At 50.8% G+C, this 21,148-nt stretch overlaps 8 protein-coding genes across 8 annotated transcripts; 4 read left to right on the forward strand and 4 right to left on the reverse strand.

Annotated features, from left to right (window-relative positions):
* Positions 1–457: 457 nt before the first annotated feature.
* On the forward strand, positions 458–1,553 carry An03g03680 (uncharacterized protein; the record flags this gene model as incomplete). The annotated part of the gene is made up of 3 exons (XM_059747027.1): positions 458–676; positions 754–1,099; positions 1,195–1,553. 3 exons carry the CDS (start codon positions 458–460, stop codon positions 1,551–1,553), a joined length of 924 nt encoding a protein of 307 aa, XP_059605201.1.
* Positions 1,554–2,349: 796 nt separating this feature from the next.
* On the reverse strand, positions 2,350–2,917 carry An03g03690 (uncharacterized protein; the record flags this gene model as incomplete). The annotated part of the gene is made up of 3 exons (XM_059747028.1): positions 2,350–2,474; positions 2,569–2,650; positions 2,714–2,917. The coding sequence occupies 3 exons, from the start codon at positions 2,915–2,917 to the stop codon at positions 2,350–2,352; spliced, it is 411 nt and encodes a 136-aa protein (XP_059605202.1).
* Positions 2,918–5,173: 2,256 nt separating this feature from the next.
* Positions 5,174–6,500, forward strand: An03g03700 (uncharacterized protein; the record flags this gene model as incomplete). The annotated part of the gene is made up of 6 exons (XM_001390214.3): positions 5,174–5,354; positions 5,420–5,471; positions 5,539–5,627; positions 5,696–6,134; positions 6,204–6,335; positions 6,392–6,500. The coding sequence occupies 6 exons, from the start codon at positions 5,174–5,176 to the stop codon at positions 6,498–6,500; spliced, it is 1,002 nt and encodes a 333-aa protein (XP_001390251.1).
* Positions 6,501–6,808: 308 nt separating this feature from the next.
* Positions 6,809–7,843, reverse strand: An03g03710 (uncharacterized protein; the record flags this gene model as incomplete). The annotated part of the gene is made up of 1 exon (XM_001390215.1): positions 6,809–7,843. One exon carries the CDS (start codon positions 7,841–7,843, stop codon positions 6,809–6,811), a length of 1,035 nt encoding a protein of 344 aa, XP_001390252.1.
* Positions 7,844–9,165: 1,322 nt separating this feature from the next.
* On the forward strand, positions 9,166–10,407 carry An03g03720 (uncharacterized protein; the record flags this gene model as incomplete). The annotated part of the gene is made up of 3 exons (XM_001390216.3): positions 9,166–9,267; positions 9,324–9,918; positions 9,992–10,407. The coding sequence occupies 3 exons, from the start codon at positions 9,166–9,168 to the stop codon at positions 10,405–10,407; spliced, it is 1,113 nt and encodes a 370-aa protein (XP_001390253.1).
* An 874-nt stretch (positions 10,408–11,281) lies between these two features.
* On the reverse strand, positions 11,282–12,088 carry An03g03730 (uncharacterized protein; the record flags this gene model as incomplete). Its single annotated transcript, XM_001390217.3, has 1 exon — positions 11,282–12,088. One exon carries the CDS (start codon positions 12,086–12,088, stop codon positions 11,282–11,284), a length of 807 nt encoding a protein of 268 aa, XP_001390254.3.
* Positions 12,089–13,402: 1,314 nt separating this feature from the next.
* Positions 13,403–15,135, reverse strand: An03g03740 (uncharacterized protein; the record flags this gene model as incomplete). Its single annotated transcript, XM_001390218.3, has 5 exons — positions 13,403–13,541; positions 13,606–14,191; positions 14,272–14,744; positions 14,802–14,993; positions 15,074–15,135. 5 exons carry the CDS (start codon positions 15,133–15,135, stop codon positions 13,403–13,405), a joined length of 1,452 nt encoding a protein of 483 aa, XP_001390255.1.
* Positions 15,136–18,124: 2,989 nt separating this feature from the next.
* On the forward strand, positions 18,125–20,103 carry An03g03750 (uncharacterized protein; the record flags this gene model as incomplete). Its single annotated transcript, XM_001390219.3, has 3 exons — positions 18,125–18,374; positions 18,455–18,929; positions 18,984–20,103. 3 exons carry the CDS (start codon positions 18,125–18,127, stop codon positions 20,101–20,103), a joined length of 1,845 nt encoding a protein of 614 aa, XP_001390256.1.
* Positions 20,104–21,148: the final 1,045 nt, after the last annotated feature.

A 21,148-nucleotide genomic window follows, 5' to 3' on the forward strand; every position in this document is an offset into this window, starting at 1 on the left:
CCCAATACTTACTCGGTGGGGACCTCCCTGTCCTAGATGCCTGTAGGGCTCCTCGATTCAAATTAGTCCTGTTGGTCCAGGGTCCAGGTATAGAATGCTAGGCGATCGGACATGCCCTAGGCCAAAGATATGACTTTACAGCCCCTGTTATTCGTTCAATATGTCACCGGATAGTCTCATGTAATGCAATACTACTCCAGTAGCTTCTGAAACCGCCCCCATCCTCTAAATTGAGTACCTCAATACATAGGAGAGCGGCAAACCTATATAATTCTAGTCCGTCAGTTCCTTTTCGTTGCTCCTCCACGCATTCATTCAACTCTAAAACACTCATTTACTGTCTACTATTGCTCTCATCACGCTCATTTTATAGACATTTTGTTCAATCGTTCAATTCGTTCATTGTTATCATTCATCATTTCTGTCTACTGTTACCGTTCCTAAATTTTGTGACAAGATGTGGTTCAGACATATCACCACTCAGAAGGCCGTCGCTTTAGCTTCTTTGCTCCTGACGCCCGGTGTATTAGCAGCTGCCATACCGCCGAGAGAAGTTGACTCGGATTTGACGACGCCCTCATTTGTAGCTGGTGTTCCGATAAACACACACGTCCCTACAACTGAAGCGGATGGCAGTCCATCCTCCGTCCCCTACTTCGGTTCTCCGGACTGCCGTGTAAGTACTAATGAAGCTTATTTCTCTCTTTTTCTCTTCTTTTGGTCGCTACTGAGCTCTGACCGATTTAATTACAGTTCTGCCGTAAAGACGGCACCTCGAAGAGCATCTGGGAGATTCTCACTGGCTCGGACACATCCCAGTCAGGTACTGCTCCCAGGTCTGTTGACGGGGACTCTTTCCTGACAGAGCGATCCAACGTGGATGTGAACTATATTGCTTCCAAGATTCATGAGGTGGACCCCTTCCCCTCGGTTCCTGAAGATAGCCTTTCAGATGATGTTACTCCATCCAAGACCACACGCCAGCCGACAACTCAGGTGAAACGGGCTACTAGAACCACCGGGGATGCCAAATATAACAAGCTTAAGGAAGCGCTCGGGAAAACACCAGAGGTTGGCCAGGGCTATGCCATCAAGATAAGTATGCACTAATGCGCCCCCATTTCCAATTTGCCATACTATCCTCCTAAGTGCAATGTGCAGTGAAGCTAACAAGAGATTGAAACTTCTCTTTAGGGAGTGAACGAGCTCGAGTCGCCGGCAAGAAGGTTCCCGATCATTATTTGATAGCTGTAGGCTACGTGACAGAGAAAACCGAAGGTGGCGTCACCTATCTCAAGTTTGCCTCAGGATGCTGGGACATTCAGCTCGATGGCAAGAAGATCGAGTTCACGGACCGTGGTGCCAGCAGTTGGTATGATTGGAGCGAGACTAAGATGGAGGTGCTCGGTAAGATCAGGTCAGGCGTGGATAACACGGAGATCGAAAGACATGGGGAAGCGATTGCAGCAAAGATGAATAAGAAGGGATATAGCACCCTCTTCAACAATTGTCGGGATTTTGTGCTCAAGTTGTACGCCGAAATCAAGGCTTGACTGGAGAGTTCAGTGTTCAGGCCGGACTTTCTGCCGGTCATATCATGTCAAGAGGTGCTCCGTCATGTATCCAGATAGCATTCGTTATTGTGAGTGTGATAGCTAGAGGTATCTAAGTGTCAGGTGGTTTGGGGTTACTCCCAGAAAGTCAGAGCCTTTCTAGCATTCGTCATATGTAACCGTAAACAAGTCCCTTTGTCGGACATAACGCAAAAAGAGTAGCTCGCTACTAGCCGGCGATGTCCGATCGCAGTAGATCGATTGATTTACGGAGCGCGTAGCTGCCCATGGTTGATTGATTGCTGGGGCCTATTGCTAGCTAGTAGTTATAGTAGTGGTACATGGGGGCCTCGCCAAGGCTGGCCAGATGGGGGACGGAGCATTAACGGCAACTCAAGCCTCTGGCGCTTAGTAGTGCTTATTTATTCACAAGGGTGTTGAATGGGGGCCGAGAATGGCACACGCTCAACCACACAGGCCCAATGTTATCTATATCCTGTTGCTGAAGCTGGTCCGATCAGTGATAGATCTTGACTAGATCATACTTTGATTAGTCTCAAGTCGGTTATTCTGAGTTATTTCCACTACACTGTGGTGTCTACGCCAATGATCAAGAAACTGGAAATAGAAACAGTTCTCAACTTCGGGTATTCACTGGATCAAATGAACGTGACTGATAGAGCGTAATAAGTACAGATGTTCTCCCTGTGGCACTATGTCCAGATCAACATAATCCTATCTAAACACCTCTAACTTGGCGTTGCGCCTATTTTACACAGCTCTACCAACGGAGCTACTAGTAAGACTTCGACAGTGTGGAAATAATCTCACAAAGCGCATTCCCATGACACTTTTCATTAACCTTCTTTTCTATCTCCTTGGTCTCTTCCTCATCGGATTTTTTTTCATCGGCATCCATTCCTGAACCAATTTGCCATTTCTTGTTAGCTTCGCAGCAGATTGAACCATGATAATACTAAGGGAGGCAGGGAGCAATGAATTGTTTAGAACATACTTGCTGCGATAGTGTGACTGTCTCGTTTCACCTGCGTCGTGGACTCGCCGGTGGTCTGTTCGCCTTCGTCTTCATGACAGAACTAAGAATAATCGGGTTAGAGCCCAGCAAAGCCATAGTTTAGCAGGGGGTCATTAGCACTCACCTGACAGTTTGGGGCAGCTTCATAAGGGAGTGAGGTTGGCCTGCCATCCCTTTGGCCTGTAGGCGCTTGCGTATTTGTTATCGTCACAGAGACCGATGCAGGGTCAGCTAACCTTGCGGGGATAGCAGCTGCTGAGATCCCAGACGCCAGGAGCAAAGAAGATAGAACAAAGGCCTTCTGAACAGTGATATATCTGATCCACATTGTGACAACGTATATGCTGATGGTGACAAAGTAACGACTGATGATGATGATGATGAAGAGTAAGGGGTGAAATTGTGCTGTAGTAAGAATGAGTGAGAGTAACGAGGGCAACGGTGGACAAACGAGTGAATGCTAAATGAATGATTGCATAGTTTTAGTAGCAACGAGGAGGGCATGGTAGGGCTATATATAATCATCTGGTTCTCTTATATGGTACTATCAAGACACTTCATCTAGTAGTAGTCCTAGGACAGTAATATTGGGGCGGTTTCAGAAACTACCAGGGTGTAAAATTGTGCCGACTACTTACTCCGACGTAGAAGGAGCAAGTCATGTTAGAGCAGGACTTGGGGGCCAGCATGTTTTCTCTAGCATATGGCATGGAGTCAAAGTAATCCGTGAATTTCTGGTGATTCGGCCCCTGACTGTGGAAGCCTAGCATCTACTGCGTTATTTTCTCTGGAACCGGAAGACTGTTGCACTGAAGGGGCAGCGACTAGTTCAAGCGGACAGGGATGGTGATGACAAGGCTGATCCAAAAGCAACCGACAGACTCGATGAACTCCGAAAGATAATTCATCTCTCTGGACATATTTTCATCCATGTCTACTCGGAATATGCAACGTTGTTGCCAGCTTGGTTGACAGTAATAGCAGTAGCGGGGAATTAAAGTAGTATACGAGAAGTTCATTGTGCCAGCTGAGCAAGAGAAGCTCGGATAACTCTTTCCTGTCATGTAGGATGAGAGAGTACTAGTCTACACCGTAGTGAGTAGCAGTAAGACTGGGGCGAAAATCAGTAGTGACTTTCCATCTATCCGGCCACTACTACGTTGTACATACTATTAGTCTAATTAGGATGAACTCCGTGCGTTGCTCAGCCTCTCTCCAAGACCCACCCTTGATGGATCTGCCGGGTTGTCCCACCATCGTGATGCTTTGTACTACGTAGATACAGACAGCAGTTCGCAGGTGACACTCAAAGCGAGGTCGTCTAGACCCCCCTATCTATGATAGGGGTTACATGGTGGCAGTGTGGTGTCAAAGGCCAGTCCCATGAAGTTCTTTCTGACATCCGGGGTTGAACAGCGGGGCGGGAAGATCGCTTAGCCGCCAGGCATCCGAAGCCAACCGTCAAAGAAGTTGAGGTCTTTGGTTTATGTTGTTACTAGCAGCATCATGGAAATTAGACCTGAGCTCTCCCCTCTAATTGCGGGTATATTAGCCACAGAGGATCTACTAACCAGTGCTACCAGGCAGAGTTCACTGTAAACTCCTCTCTACCAGACTTTGCCATTCTCTCCGCATCATCCACCTTGTCGTTTGCAGCAGCCTCGGCTGCTCTTCACAGTAATCGGTGTCCATTGCCAGCCGTGAAGATAAATAATCTCCCACTGACTTGCAAACTTCTATTTTCTTAGTGAAATGTTTGTCTGCTGGCTTCTGTCCAAACATCCCGAAGGTTGTGAATGTATCCCATAAGCAAATCAGTCGGGAAAGTACCCACACAAGTTCTTTTCAGTGGACAAAAGGACTAGATTAGGGTACACACCTTATTCATATAGTACTGCAATGCCTTTGGTTTGGCCTGATAATTGTGTACTCCAGTGCAAAGGGCCAAAGACAATTGGATTCGATATTATGTTCGCCACGGAGTGACAACTAGTATTGCCAGCAAGTGCCAAACTACAGACTTGCATCATCGCATTCCACACACCCGGCAAGGACCTGGCTTTCAACGTCGAGACTAATGCTGCCAACTGTCCATGGTCTCTTGGATACCATAGACACATTACGGACAAAATCTTGTGCGACAATTGGGTGTTTTAGTAGTTATGCGACCTCGCTTAATGAATTCACGTTCTAGCAGTGTCGCTGGCTTATAAATAGAAAAATTCCGTTCATCCGCTATCTTCCGATGAAGTCTAACAAGCAAAGTATGAGCCCGGATAACTGCTGAAGACATTTGTGATGATCTATAAAGGAATCCAGAGGGAATCCGGAGTTTGAGGGGCAGCCCCACCGATAAGGGCCGGGCGGTTATCGGCGGCGTCTCCGGTGAGAGACTCCATGACTCTCTCTCTGTGTGTCTGACTCTTACACATCCTCTTCTCTTCCTCTTCCTCTCTCTCTTTCTTCCTTCCTTTCACTCCTTCCTGCTACCTGTGCTTCTATCTGGCTCCGCTGTTCCCTCCTTTAAAGAGTAAACTAACACACCGCCCCCCGCCTCCCCAAGATCACCGACCCCACCACCAAAATGGCGGCCTCGGAGCTGAGTCAAGAGCAGCTGGACCAGATCTACGCTTTTGCAGTCGATCTGGGCCGGAAGGCTGGTCAGCTTCTGATGGAAAGCGTCGAGAAGCGCATTGGCGACGGAGTCTCTCAGGCAGTCGAGGAGAAGGACAGCGCCGTCGACATTGTCACCCAGACCGATGAAGGTATGCTTTAACCCGCCCCCAGCCTGCCTTCGACTCGCATCTCACCCACGGGCTGCCCTGCACAGAAGTAGAAGTATTCATTAAGAACGCAATCCAGTCCAAATACCCCACACATAAGTATGTCCCTGAGTCGCCCTTCCCAGCTTCCGCAGTCCACAAAACATCTCCCAGCTGACCTATTCAGGTTCCTGGGTGAAGAGTCCTACGCCAAAGGACAGTCGCGCGACTACTTGATCGACGAGCACCCAACATGGTGCATTGATCCCCTAGATGGTAATAACCCCAGCCATACTCCCTCGTCTGCCATCAATGACATGAAATAACTCGCCTCCTCGAACCAGGAACTGTCAACTTCACACACATTTTCCCCATGTTCTGCGTCTCCATAGGCTTCATCGTCAACCACCGTCCCATCATCGGCGTGATCTACGCTCCTTTTCAAGACCAGCTCTTTTCGTCCTGTGTAAATCGCGGCGCATGGTTAAACGAAAAGCGCCGTCTCCCCCTCATCCGCAATCCGACTATCCCACCCATGCCGCCTAATGCTCCAAGCAAGTGCATTCTATCCTGCGAATGGGGCAAGGACCGTCGCGATATCGCCGACGGGAACCTGTATCGCAAGATCGAGAGTTTCCTGAACCTAGCAGCGGAAGTGGGTAGTCGCGGTGGCAAGGGAGGTATGGTGCACGGAGTTAGGAGTTTGGGAAGCGCCACGTTAGATTTGGCGTATACGGCTATGGGGTCATTTGATATTTGGTGGGAGGGTGGCTGTTGGGAGTGGTACGTCCTTTCAGCCAGGAGTCTTTTCTTCCTCGGGGTTGTGTTTCGCTAATCAAGTGTGGTGTGTAGGGATGTCGCAGCGGGTATTGCCATCCTCTTGGAGGCAGGTGGCCTAGTCACAACCGCTAATCCTCCGGAGGACCCGGAGACTGCGGCCATTGAAGACGTTCGACTCGGCAGCCGACTTTATCTGGCCATTAGGTATGTTACTTCTCACCTTCTGTCCTGTAGCTCAGTACGGCATCTAACTGCAGCAGGCCGGCTGGTCCGTCGGCGACGGAGACCGGACGCCAGACGCAGGAGCGCACCGTGCGGGAAGTGTGGAAGCGCGTGCGGCAGCTGGAATATACCCGGCCGGGCGCGTGAGCACCTCGGCTATAGATATACACCGTCACATACTGCTGATAGAATATCTATAATAGTTACTGTACTAGATAGAGGCGACCAGGAAGGAAAGGGATGAAGACATCATATTGCACTATATACAGCAGCCAGATCCACGTATGTACCTAATCAAACACACGTCATATCTATCATCGGGGGCTCTTTACTGAGCCCTGTTTTGTTATTTTTGGTCTTCCATAACAAGCAATGCACCGGGTATGCGAGAGTCTATACAGGAATGAATCATCGTGAAACATGTCGGATGTGAGGGAATAAGGAGGGGAAGAAGATTACAGAGTAGCCTTCTGCCTCTCCGCCAAATTCTTGGCCACCACCTCCTTGACCATATCCAACAAGCCCGGAACAGCAACCACGTCTTTTCCAGTCCAAAGCTTGGCCTGCTCCAGACCCTGCCAGAGCAGCGCCTCCGAGCCCACAATAACCTTCCATCCCGCGGCATCGGCCAACTCGGCAATCTCCGTCCAGATAACAGGGTGGTAGCACATCTCCAAAATAACGCCCTTGGGCTTGCCATCGTCCTTGGCGCCCAACAACGCCGTCAGGACATTCCTGGCACGAATCTCTTCCTCGGTCTTGGGCGGGTAGTTGGGAATACCCGAGACAATAGCAGCGGGAGTCTCCAGCGTCTTCGCGACCTCCGGATCCGTAACGGGAACCAAGGGCGCCTTATCCGCGGACGGGTTGCGCTGCTGATCCTCCTCCATAATGGCCTGAACCTCACTAGCATCACGGTTCACAATGTAAATCTTGCTGGCGCCGAGCCACTTGCGCATAACGTAGATGGCGGAGCGAGCAGTACCACCACCACCGACAACGAGGGCAGGCTTGCCAGCGAACCGTTCAGCAGCGTTCACGGTGTTCTGGACGAGGGCTTCGCGGATACCGATGCAGTCGGTGTTAGTGCCGACGTAGGAGCGGGAGCCGTCGGCATTGTCGCGCAGGAAGATAGTGTTGCAGGCGCCGGCCTGGCGGGCGTCCTCGGTAAGGTCGTCCAGGTGCGGCATGATGGAGACCTTCCAGGGCATAGTGACGGAGGAGCCGACGAACTTGGGGTTGGCGCGGATGGAGGACAGGAAGGTGTCGATGGGCGGGGAGCGTGTGTACGGGGGAGGGTAGGTGGCGGAGGTGCCGCAGACGCTGGAGAGGGGGATCTGAATCCAGTTCAGCCCGAGGTGGTTGTAGATGGCGGCATGGAGAGGAGGAGAGAGCGAGTTGAGGAGAGGGTGGCCGTAGAGGTAGGCAACGCCATCCCGGTCCTGGGGGATGGTGATGGGTTCTTCGGGTTGGGTGTTGGAGGATGCCATGTTGGACGGGTTGGTAGATTGGCAGCGATTTGTGGGAGATCGCAATGAAATGTTTCGAAAAGGAAGAATTGGGGGGGGAGGGGGATGGGGAAAGAGAGAAGGGGAACTGCGAGGGGATGTTTTAAGGCCCCGCGGGCCACCGATGGCGGAGAAACGTTCGAAGATGGATGGAAGCGGCAGGGTGAACCCTTTCCCGCGCTGGTCTTCCGCCGGCCAAGTGCTTTGCCTAGCCTTAGGCCCTCCTAGTAGTAGTTCAATCTTCCCCGGAATCTCCCCGAACTCAAAATCACGCACGACATTCATTCACCACCAATGAGGTGCAGATCGGCTAAGTCTAAGGAGTTCTCCTACAGGTTGGTACGGGGTAAGAACGCTCGGATACTGCAAGAGAAAAAAGCAACGCTTTGACCTTTTTGTTCAATAAGTTGGGGTCTTACTACTGGCTTCCCCCATTCATGCTGCTTTTATTACAAAATTTGAGTTCACTACCGTGCGCAAGCGCAACATCAAACCCCCGACCACTGTCAATAATGACTTTAAGCGTGAGCAAGGAAGTGATACTGAAAGTGGGCTTTCGTGAAATAATTTGGGCTCCCAGAGATCGCAGTCCTTCGCCCAGCATGATGACTATTAACCACCCCCAGAAGTAACTATCAGCCATGCTAATAATGTACACACACGGAGCAGGCATGAGGAGCTCAAACTCGTTTACTCGATTCATGGACCCACAGGTTTTAGCCGCGACAACAGAACCCTTGGCACGAAAGCCGTGGTAAATGGTTCGTCTGCTTCTGCCCGGGTGTTCATGTCCGGCTTCTACAAGTTGTCTTGGGGGAGGGGGGAGTTACTGGATTCTCTCAATAGATGTGACCTTGCATCATTTGTGCAAGTATTTTTAACATCAATCCCCATGTGGTGGCTATATCATGGGTAATTTAGTGAGTTATTGCACTTCTAAGGCCGACATTATTCGTTCCTACAATGGAGGTGGCTGCCCACCTATGTGCCGTTACTTGTATGCCAGATATGGGCTTGCCAAGGTGACATACTTCGAGGAAAAGAAGCTGTGGTAGACATTGGTGCGTAAAAGGGATGCCCACCCTCTAGCATGAGCCTGTTTCTAGCTGGGTATTGGAGGACACCAATAGGTTCCTTCTCCCCCATATTAAATCACGTGAGTAGTATGCAGAGGATTCGCTCGCCGGTTATCGACCCGGCGATAAACGCGCCGACGACTTTCCCGCCTGATAACGCCACCCTTGACCATTTCGCAATTCTTATCGTCAAGCTCGTCCTCTCCCAGTCACTCTTTCACAGAAGAAATGGTGACGGAGGAACAGTCGGCTCCGCCACCCGAACGCGGGATGAGCACGCCAGGCGATCTCAAGCGGAATCCGCTAACCCCAGAGCAATTGCGGAGAATAGTACATACTATGATCACGGTTCCTCTAGTTCGGAGCTGACACGATATTGAATCCAGGAAAACAATCGCCAGAAAGCCATAGCAATACGAGAACAACGCGAAGCCGAACAAGCTCGAGCTCACAATGCTGATCCTTCGTCCACCAAAGGTGTCAAGCGAACCTACTCCTCCATGACTGCCTCCGATCCTCCGGCGACTCTGCGCGATGCGGCCTCTACAGATAATCGCCCCCTAGATGGCATCAAGCCGGCGCGCAACTTTACCAAATTCGTTGAATACGACTTCTCCAAGATCACCGACACGAAGGGTGGGTTCTTGACCGAAGAGGATGACCGCTACAACAAAGCCCTTCATGTTCGGGATGAGAAGGCGGAGCAGAAGCCAGCGCACATGACGCAGAAGGAATGGGAGCGACAACAGCTGCTAAAGAATCTCCATCGAGATCGTGCAGGACCCTTCGAACCGGGGCTCAGTGTGTTGGATGAGCGGACACGACAGAAAACGTGCCGAGAGTGTGGCAGCTTAGAAATCGACTGGAAATGGGAAGAAGCGCTCCGGTGCTGTGTCTGCCATGCTTGCAAGGATAAATTTCCGGAGAAATACAGTCTACTTACCAAGACCGAGGCACGAGAGGACTACCTCCTGACCAATCGTGAGTATCCCCCTGCACAGGTTTGCGGCATGGTTTGCCACTGAGCGTTCGCTGACCACGGGCCCAACTGCAGCCGAACTTCAGGATGAGGAACTCCTCCCACACCTGGAGCGCCCGAATCCGCATAAATCAACGTGGAATAACATGATGCTGTACCTACGGTATCAGGTCGAAGAGTACGCCTTTTCCGCCAAGAAATGGGGCTCACCCGAAGCCTTGGACGCGGAGTTTGAGCGACGCGAGAATGAGAAGAAGCGCCGGCGGGAGGTCAAATTCAAGAGCAAACTTGAAGACCTTAAGAAGCGTACGCGAGTCGATGCATACCGACGTAGCCGGCAAGGAGCGACCGGTGGTAATTTTGGAGATGACCTGGGGGGTGGTGGACGACATGTACATCAGTGGGGAAGATCGGTCGAAGATCCCAAGACGGGGATTGGGGTCAAGAAATGCGTTGACTGCGGGATGGAAGTCGAAGAACTCGAGTTCTAAATCATCAATGAACATCTTCCTGTACATACAAAGTCGTCGCATTGTCCTGTCATTCTGCACTTATCCGAGACTCCGAGTGTACGTCGACTCGGTTGCCAATTCCTGCCTCAGGTAGATACCGCAAAGCGCCAAGCGACCTGGCTCCGCGTATTCTTACCGAACAGGCCCTCCGTAATCTAAGTACTCTACTAATATTTGGAGGGTATCATCAATAACTTTCCACAATGGAAAGAAATAGGTACGAACGAGAGGAATTAACCAACTATCCCAGGTGCATAAGATCCTGGAAGCATGCCAGGATGTTCACCAAGATCATCCCGAGTCAATGCCGCTTCGGCCGGGACTATACTCAATCCAGCCGACCCGGGGATCCACCAAGGTCCCTCGACTTTCCCAGCCGGGCAGGAGGCTGTTACATGCGGAGACAGCAAACAGAATAACTAATGAATGGTTCGCGTTCTGATGTAAGGTTAAACTAGCCTTCGGGGACTGCTTTCCCTCTCAGGCTGCGTCAGCTTTTCTTCCTCTTCCTCTTCCTCTTCCTCTTTCTCTCCCCTCCTCTTCTTCCCCGACAATACACAGACCCTTCTGCCCACTCTTCACTTCCTCCATCCAGTTTTATTCTTGCATCATCTGCCACTTGTTTCCTCGATCAACTACACTGGAGGACTGCAAACAGTTCATCTCTTTGATGGATTTCTTCATGATGGATGGCGCAATTACGCTTGTCGGGGTGAATGGTGAAGAATGGGGAATAAAGATTATTCAAAGATGACGAATACATCGATGTCTGCTAACACTCGCTGGTCGCTGAAAAGGCAAAAGAAGCAACAGGTAGAAGGGAATCGAGAATATACAACCAATGCCCCCGCCCCTAGATGTCGGTCTTGAACGATGTTAGGCGCGCCTTGATCGCCGCCTCCGACTCATCGGTGTCCAGCTCCCGAAGAACACCACTGCCAACATCATATATCAACCCGTGGACCTGAAGACCCCGATCCTGTACGGCTTCCAGGATTACATTCTTCTCCTTCAACAGCTTGACCCCTTCCAGAACATTCAACTCGACCAGCTTAAGGTTGGCTTCGTCGGCCGGCAGCGAGTTCAGCAGATCCAGGTGTTTCGCGCGGAGCTGGCGCAAAGGCAGCAGCCAGGGATCAAGAATACCCAGTTGTTTGTTACCCAGTGCTGCAGCAACACCACCACAGCTGGTGTGGCCGCAAAGGACTACGTGCTTGACCTGCAAGTAGCGGACAGCATATTCGATCACAGCCGAAGAGCTCAGGTCGCCGGCATGGAGGACGTTGGCGATATTGCGGTGAACAAAGACATCGCCCGGTTTGAGACCAAGAAGGGTGGTCTCAGGGCACCGAGAATCAGAGCAGCCAATCCAGAGGATCTCCGGGTGCTGGCCGACGGCGAGTGTGGGGAAGAGCGAAGGGTCCTCCTTGGCAATCTGCGCTGCCCAATCCTTGTTCTGATGCAGAGCAGAGGTGAAGCGATCTGAAGAGGCAAAATTAGCACACGCTGGCGGCTTGGTGGCTGAAAAGCAAGCGGTTTGTCGATATGAAGTCGTGATTGGGTGGAAAAGAAGACGGCGAGGGGTATGAGGAACACCGGCTCCACAGCCCTGGTACATTTGTCGCATTCGCAAAGCACGCCTCGTGAAATTCATAATCATAATGGCGTGAAGGGGCTATGGAAAACAAGAAAGAGAGGGGTTCGCTCAATCGGAAAGACAAAAGAACCGCAGTCAAAGGAGGATGAGTCACTCTGCCTGTGGCACAAAGGGGGTTGGCCTTGTGGGATCACGGAGCCAAATCCAACAATCACGATCTGGCACTGAAGGTATGCATACGCTCAATGAAACAGTGGTACAGGAACAAGGATGCAAAGATACGGTGCAAGTTCACGGTGCTCGTGGAGTTGGGGAGGGTGGATAAATTTCGTGGGTCGCGGCCGCTTTGCGAATCTGTCCAGGAACATGTCCAGGAACGCCAAGAAAGCATGCCTCCTGGGTTTGTTCTCACGTACCTGTGCTGGTGGTCGACGCCATGATAGCTGATTCTGGAGAGAGCTGATCGAGGGAAGTCTTGCAATAATATGACGGTCGGATACTTGGATTTGGAAACTATGGAGTATTCTGAGCTGGCAAGGGGGCACTCCCTTCCTTCTCCCCGCCGGAATCCGGGGGAGATTCTCCTGCCACTTCCAGACCTGCAAACAGTGCAAACTCTCACCACGTGAGGGCCTCACCGGAGCCCCGAAAGTGCCCGTCGGTCATGCTACTCTCCAATCATGCAATCACAGATAAGCATCGAATAATTGTCTGATCACTGTTTGTTCTATCTCTTGCTCTGTCCCGCTGTCTTACGAGCCACGCCGGAAGCCCGATCGACTAGCAAACGTCGCATGACCGCTCGTGTATACCACAGCCTTTTCAGTCCAGTGGATAATCCCATCGATTTGGCTCAGCCTGCCTGTGCATTCTGATGTCCCAAAACACACAGCTCGACCTACTTCCTTCTGCCCGGTCCTGCTTGGTTCGACTGAAAAGACCGCAGTCTGGTCCAACAAGCCCACAGCCTGCAAATTACGGCATGCCTGTGTTGTAAGCAGAACGCGGCTCCCGATTCCGCTTCGCTCTGCTCTGCTATTCCTATCATTCATCTTTGCTATGGTGTCACCGCGTCGATGCTAGGTGTATCGGCCCTAATTTCGCGAATTGCGGTGAGTGAGCCCATTTGACGTGGTAGGATCCTCGGAATTTCAACCCCGCGGGGTGTGTAAAGCTGTAGACCCCCACGTAAGCGTCGATATCATCCTGAGACTCGTGTGCAGTAGCTGTTCCACTACGCTTATTCGAGATAGAGAGCTGGATTCTGTCCTACGAACTTTAATTGTCTTACGACATAATGGCTGTGATTTCTCATTCCGTAAGCTGTGCCCATGAATAACATAAATAACAATCGATGCACTCCTCGCAATTAAAAACTTATTTCTTCTCGATATACTGGCTGAAAATCTGGCCGATCTGTTTCGCACTGTCCTTCGGGATCCTCTTCTGGCCATGTTCGTAGTCGACGTAGGTCGACCCAAACCGGGTTTCGTAACCTTCAGCCCATTCGAAGTTACTAATCCAGTCAGTAAATAAGCACGCACAATGCATCCAGGGAATAAGCATATCGCAGTACTTACTCCATCAAACTCCAAGCCATATAAGCCCTCACATTCACCCCATCCAGCGTGTACGCATCAGCCATAGCAGCAATATAATCACGGAAGTACTGCGTCCGGAATTCATCCTTCAGCAGCTCCTCCACCGGCAAGTCATTCTCACCCTTCAAGCTCGTCCCATTCTCAGTAACGTAGATCTTAGGCTGACCGTATCTATCGCTTAGCCATTTCAACAGCTTCCGGAACCCAAGTGCATACGGTCTCAGCCATGCAGACTGTGTCTCTGGGCCGATGAACTCGCCCTTCTTGTTCTTGAGCAGGATCTCCAGATTTCCGGCAGTATCGTTGGGATCCGCTTCGCCGGTTTTGGCTTTGATGTAGTTGGCGCAGTAGTGGTTCATGCCATAGAAGTCATTGCTGCCGTGGACGAGAGCGATGTCTTCTGCGGTCCAGCTGGGGAGTCGGTCGCCAAGCTGCTTTATCATGCTGTCTGGATACCTTCCATGATAGATGGGGTCTGCAAACCAGGAAATGGCGAATTCGATCTTGCGGTCGCAGGCTTCGATGTCGGCCGGATTCTCGGGATCCCAGGGCTCAGCCCAGTCTCCTATATATATAGGCCGCGAATTGAGCAAAGTAAATTGGAAGTATAAGTCAACAGACAGAACCGAGGAGTGTTATACATACCGTTAAGTGTGATCCCGATCTCCCCACCATCTCTACTCTTGAACTCCTCTCGGTAGATCTTCACCGCAGCTCCATGAGCCACGAGGATATTGTGCCCCACGATCCAGCACTCCCTCGAGCTATCTCCCTCTGCGCTCTTGCTCCGATCACTCGTCCGACCGGGAGCAAACTGACCGACGTTATACCCAAGGACACTGGAACACCACGGCTCATTGAAGGTGATCCAATGCTTGACTTTTGAGCCCAGGGCCCGGAACATGACTCGCGCGTAGTTGGCGAAATCTGCAACGAACTCCTCCTTGTTGAGGAGCCCACCGTAGCGCTTGTCTAATGCATCGGGGAGATCCCAGTGGAACAGTGTCACAAGGGGTGTGATCCCCGCTGCTAGAAGATCGTCGACGAACTTGACATAATGTTGGACACCCTTATCGTTGATGGGGTCGTTGCGGCCTCCGAGGGGAATGATGCGCGACCTGGATGTTTAGAATTCAGTTCGGTTCATTACCCGTCGGTCATGACATCATTCTCACCATGAGATTGAGAAGCGGTAAGCCTGAGCACCGCATTCCTTTAACAGTGCGATGTCTTCAGCTGTACGGTGGTACGAGTCGCATGCTACGTCTCCGTTGGCTCCCCCGGCTATCTTGCCAGGGATTTTGCAGAAAGTGTCCCAGATAGAAGGACCACGGCCATCTTCGGTTACTGCGCCTTCAATCTGGTAGCTGTGGATGAGCAAATTAGCACTCTGCTAGTGAAATGCAGCTTTGGCTGAGTGGGGAGAAGAACACGGGTGGAAAAATACCTGGCAGTCGCGAAACCCCAGAGAAAGTCCGGAGGCAAGGTTGAAGCTGTTGCTGAACCCATTTTTGAATGTCGGAAGGTGAGACAATTTCAATGAAGAAGGGTATCAGAATCAGGCAGCGACGATGGGATGGATGTTTATATACTACATCATGTTGGATGTCCGCCAAGAAGGATGGATCCGCGCTAAAGAGAGTGGAGAAAGCGGAGCGAGGGCAGTACGACATCAAGCAAGAAATGACTGGGATTCAGAAATCCCATGATCCAATCCTGTCTGAGTTCAGGAGACCAACTGGAAGTACTTAGTAGTCATTGAGGGGGGATGGAAGTTGCTGGGGGGGGCGGCTGGACGGGCCGACCTCCGAAGTACAACAGGCATAGCGCGGTTTACTACTTTGCTACTACTGTATACTACTTATTACTACTAACCATCTACCAAGTATACCACGATGGAACAATATGGCGGGGTTGCCAAGATATAGTCCTGTGGTAAGTGCACCCAGAACCAATTATTTATCCATGCTAGTCTGCGCCACCTAACGAGGCGTGGATGTGCGTTGGAGATGCATTTCCGATTGATGCCTCTGCCAGGTTCCGAGATGGGACTGGGTGACGTATTTATTGTCAACACAGGATGCTGATCCAAGAAGTTACAATTCTACTACGGACTGATTTCCTGTTCTACAAGACTCCCAGCCTCATGGTAATTTGGACAATATTGCCCAAGTTCATTGATCCTTTCACTACTCAGTTCATTCAGTTTGTATTTCTATTGTTCTTATGACATGTTGGTGAACGCGTTGGTTGTTGATCAATAGCTGCGGCGATGGACCGCGGAGGCATCTGTTAGTAGTATCGACCGAGTCAAGTCCCCCCCTCATGCAGACTTGAATTGCATAGGCCGCGGGCTAATCTACGAATCAAATACCAAGCGAGCATGTTTGACAGGCACGTCAGTGTGACTGGGTTTTTGCCATGGAGCATGCGACTCCGAAGGCGTCATCAACAGAGCTGAATAGTGACAATCCTGAACCGAATCGCTGTCTCACACACACGGTTCCGATTTTGAGCAAGGCCGACAGTATCGGGACAAGATGAATGGACCAGAAAGTTACCGACGGGCTCATGCATGACATTGAGCCGAGGAAGCAAGGAGAGATCTAACAATGTGCTTGCAGGTATTTCCCGAGAACCCCCCCTAGATGGATGGCAGGCACTCTATAGTGTGGAACCTATCGGGCTCGATAAATTCTTATGTAAAAGTACTCGATGCATATCCTGCAGGAGATGAGGCATCTCAGAGACAGGCAGCCTGGCAGTCATTCCTCTGGAGAGAGACGCGTGCGGTTAAATATTTTCTTGACGATACTAAGGCTCCCTGCCATGTGATGCTGCGGGTTTGTCACTAGAATACTATCCTCTTGATGGATCTCTCAGTGATGACTTCTGTTAGAAAAGTAGAAAGTAATTCTTAGAAGCTCTGATCTGTTACTTCTAGAGTTCAGCGCAGTCACACCTCCATTGCTTTGGGTAAGGGGGCAAATGCCAGAATCCAGATTTGACTACCCATCTATGACAAGACAACTAAAGAGAGCAATCCAAGAGCTGTGATATGCCAGATAGCCTGAGCCAGATAAGTAAGTCTGTAAACAGGCCCTCGTACACTGTCAGCATACCGTATGAGGCACAAGTGCTATTCTGTACGGAGGCGGCCGGTCAGTTCCAAGGCAGCAACAAGATGGTTATGGTGCTCATCTTTGCTTCTAAACCCAAAGCATTCCCATTAGTAGGACGTATAACTTAGTGCAGTGCGAAGCATCCAATTTAGATGGAATGGTCATCTGGGGTGGTCTCCTGTCGTGCCTTGTTTGGCAGGGAGGTGGATGGCCGAAACCGGTCTCCGCCTCATGGTATCTGACAACTCGAGGTCGGAGTATGCCATGTAGAAACAGGATAGGGAATCGGTACAAGCCGTCCGCGCTTGCGGGAGATCCATGAGTAATACGCTATGATCCACCATGAACTTGGGGGCTTGTCGATATGAAAGTGGCTTGATGTTGAGGATGATCACGGAGTGGCGTCCGATCGGACCAAGATGGGTGAGCGACGGATGCGGGCTGTTCTCGGCCAGCAAGGCAGGGGCCTGGGCTATACTATGCGGGCCGGTCTCAGCGCACCGGCATGTCTACTATTATTATTATTTTTATTGTTGTTGTTATTGTTATTCCTTTCCGAGGAACAAAAAGTAATGCTGTCTAGAATGTCGGGCTTTGATGTAAGTATAGTGCTTTGGCGATAATGACTTTGTCTTGCACACCTTGTACTTCTCAAATTAGAGAGGAATAATCTCAATCTCTAGAGCAGAGCGAACCAAGGGTTGCGACCGGGTTGATCCTCCCCGGAGAGAGTGGGACTAACAGTGGGGGGAGGAACCAGATACTATGGATAGAAATTGTAGTGCACTAGTACACTGATAGACTAGTATAGCAGTATAGCAGTATAGGTACTAGAGAGAAGGTTTAGTTACTTGGGTCAGCACCACAACTGACCAAGTCTCGAGATACGTAGTTTCTAGTAGAGATGATGGTTTCCCAACGTTTCCCAGTTTTTGTCTGCTTTGTTTGCGGGAGGCCAGAGAGATCACGTGCACCGAGCGCAGCACCGGAAGCGAAAGCGATCGAGGATCGAGATCGGAGACGCCATCCTCGCCTCATTCCACCCTTCCAACCCCTACTGGGAAAAAGAGATGCTCCCAACACTATGAGCGCACTTGAGTCAATCTCGCTACCGCATTCCTCTGCATTCCACTCCTTAGGCCGACATTGCTGGCCCGAGTTCGGTAAACTATCTTTTAATGCTCCAGCTCTGGCGAAACCTGCCCAAATCCATCATAAACAAGCACAATAGCAAGCATGGCGGTCCCAGCATATAAGTCCCGCCCTCGACCGGGTCAACATCTTAGATCGTATTCATCGCACATCCCTCCCCTGCTCATACTGGGTTATCTCGTTGATTATCCGCCTCTTCTTCCAATCCTGGCACTTCTCCCAGCATGAAGTGGTCCCATCCCAACGCGCTGGTTCTGCCAGTCCTGTCGTGGCTCGTCCAGTCCTCCTCCTCCCGCATCGTTGATTTTAGACTCGACTTGACATGGGAGGATAGCAATGTGGCGGGTATTTCCCGTAAGGCAATTCACACCAATGGCCAAGTCCCAGCACCGAATATCCGCGTGAACCAAGGCGACCAGGTGAGAGTTCTAGTCAACAACTCAATGCCATTCGGCACCACGGTCCACTGGCACGGTAAGCTCATCGCAGCGCGGCAATACGCCTCTCCCAAACCTCGACCCTTGTCCTGTCGGATACTGACTTATACGAACAAGGTATCGCTCAGTATGGCACCCCATGGTCAGACGGGGTCCCGGGGCTCAATCAAGAAATGATCAAGCCTGGTGAGCAATATAAATATGAATGGACGGCCACCGACTACGGCTCCTACGCCTATCACGCCCACACAAGAGCTCAGATGGACGATGGTCTCTATGGTGCTATCTATGTAGAACCGCGTTCAGACGTGCAGAGACCGTTTAGCAAGATCAGCACCGTCCCGTATGAACTCCAGGCCATGCTGCAAGCTGAAAAGAACACCCATCCAATCATGCTCTCCGATTGGCGAGCTTTCACCTCCGAGGAGACTTTGCAGATCGAAGAAGACTCTGGCGTTCAGGCGACCTGTGCCAATGCCATCTTGATAAATGGTAAAGGGGCGGTCATCTGCCCCCCGCAGGACCACATCAATGCTCTCACCCGATCGGGTGAACGGACTGCGCTTGGAAATAAAACCATGTCCGATATGGGGTAAGTCTACTAGCTTCGGCCTTGAACTCGACCGGTTCACTCACCATATACCAGCTGTATGCCACCCCTTGCAGCCCGTCTGGGCGGATTTCCGTTCGACGAAACAAAAATCCCGTCGGGATACTACCAGGGTTGCGTACCGACCGATGGGGAACAGGAAGTGCTTTCTGTCGACCCGAGGTCCCGATACGTCAGCTACGACCTCATCAGCCTACCTGGCACGTCCAACTTGGTTTTCTCTATCGATGAACATCCTATGTATCTCTATGCGGTCGACGGCCGCTATGTCGAGCCCCTAGTGGTCGACGCTATCAATGTGTACGCCGGAGCGCGGTACTCGGTCCTTGTGAAGCTAGACCAACCTGTTAGCATATATACCGTCCGCGTTGCTAACAAGTTCGCAAACCAAATCATCAACGGCACCGCCATCATGTCCTACACCGGCTCCCAGCCAAGCCAGTTCAACACCTCCGCACCGTACATCAATGAAGTCGGCACTGCGCTTGGTTTCAACGGCACTATCATTCTCGATGAGGCCGACATCGTTCCCTTTGAAAATGAGGCCCCTGCTCCCGAGCCTGACCAGACCCAGATCCTTAATGTCAAGCTCTATAACGCCTCCTATCGCTGGACCCTCGGCCAAGCCAGTTATCCCATGTCCAATGAGGATCTTACGCCCCCGGCACTTTTCAATTACTCCTCGATTCCCTCCGAATACACCGTCATGACCAAGAACAACACCTGGGTGGACCTTATCTTTAATATGTCCACGATCGGACAGCCGCAGCACCCGATTCACAAACACTCCAACAAATTCTATGTCCTCGGTTGGGGCTACGGAGTATGGAAATGGTCTACCGTGGCCGAGGCACAGAAAGACATCCCTGATAGCTTCAATTTGGTAAATCCTCAACTCCGCGACACCTTCCAGACGCCGGCATCGACGCCAAACCATAGCTGGCTGGCGATTCGCTATCATTCTGTCAACCCCGGTCCGTTCTTCATCCACTGTCATCTGTCCATGCACGAGAGCGGTGGGTTAGCCGTGGCCCTGTTAGACGGGGTGGATGCGTGGCCGACGGTACCAGACCGGTACCAGCTGCCAGCGTTGGCAGACCCGGAGGAGAACACCCCAACAACGCATGGATTGATGGATCATCCTAGCTTTGACTAGCCTCGAACATCCCTTGATGCTGACTGTTTCCCTCGAAATTATCACTCGCCACCTTGCATATAGCCAGCGTTCTGTCAGCGGCTTAGGGCGTTGGAGTTATGTTACTGGGTTCTGTTTTTTGTTCTTGCTTGATGAGTCTTTCATGCACGGTTTTCTCATAGTTACATCTTGTTCTCTGGCTCTGTTTCGGTGTCCATTTGAAATTACATGAATTTTTCCACCATATACTTTGAAGAAGGGCATGGTTAATCGGCTGTCGTTAGCACGCATCTGTTCCATATTATTTCCATATAGCGTGATCGAACTCGCTTTACGTGACACCTAGTACCGCCCCATCAGAGGAGCACCTATCAAATGGCTCTACCACCGTATGATATCATTACTAATACTCACTGCAATGTTGTCTCAGACGAGTGCAGCTACTATGACTTGGGTAGTAGGATATATAGTGAACATCGAATATACTACTACCCTCACTGATCGATATACAGTATGGGTCCATACACTGCTGTTGCTCCCTGTGCAGTGTTTCAACTACAGTGAGGCACAATTTCAAAGAGGGTGGGTGAATTGAATTAGTAGATAGGCTGCGCATACTACGACTAAGTCTGGATGTCCACTAACCTGGCACAGTAAATCAATCTAGATACTAGTATCTCCGAACTCGAGCCTCGAGTCCCCACTCTTAATGTCAGCGCTCAGTTCTAAAGGCATTACACGCTCTCCCTGGGTGGATTTGCTCTAGTTGGCAGGTTTCTTTTAGCCGGATAATGGAATGTACTGTATACCTCTAAAGCCGCCCCTTGTGTATGTAATGCACCCGCAGCCATAAACAGAGTTAATAAACATAGACCTAAACTCTTTAATTCCCTAATTCCCACTCAATAAATCCCTTCTACAAGGTAAGAAAACCATCCTTCTCCATGTACAAAGCACGTCTGTCCCCAAGTTTGTCACGATGCGAGCACCAATCGATGGATGTCGCAAGCATGTATGGCTGAGGAAAAAAAAAAAGCAGCATCATGCAGCGCCCAGGCACACAGCG

This window comes from Aspergillus niger (assembly GCF_000002855.4).
Source record: "Aspergillus niger supercontig An03".
Classification (NCBI taxonomy): Eukaryota; Fungi; Ascomycota; class Eurotiomycetes; order Eurotiales; family Aspergillaceae; genus Aspergillus; species Aspergillus niger.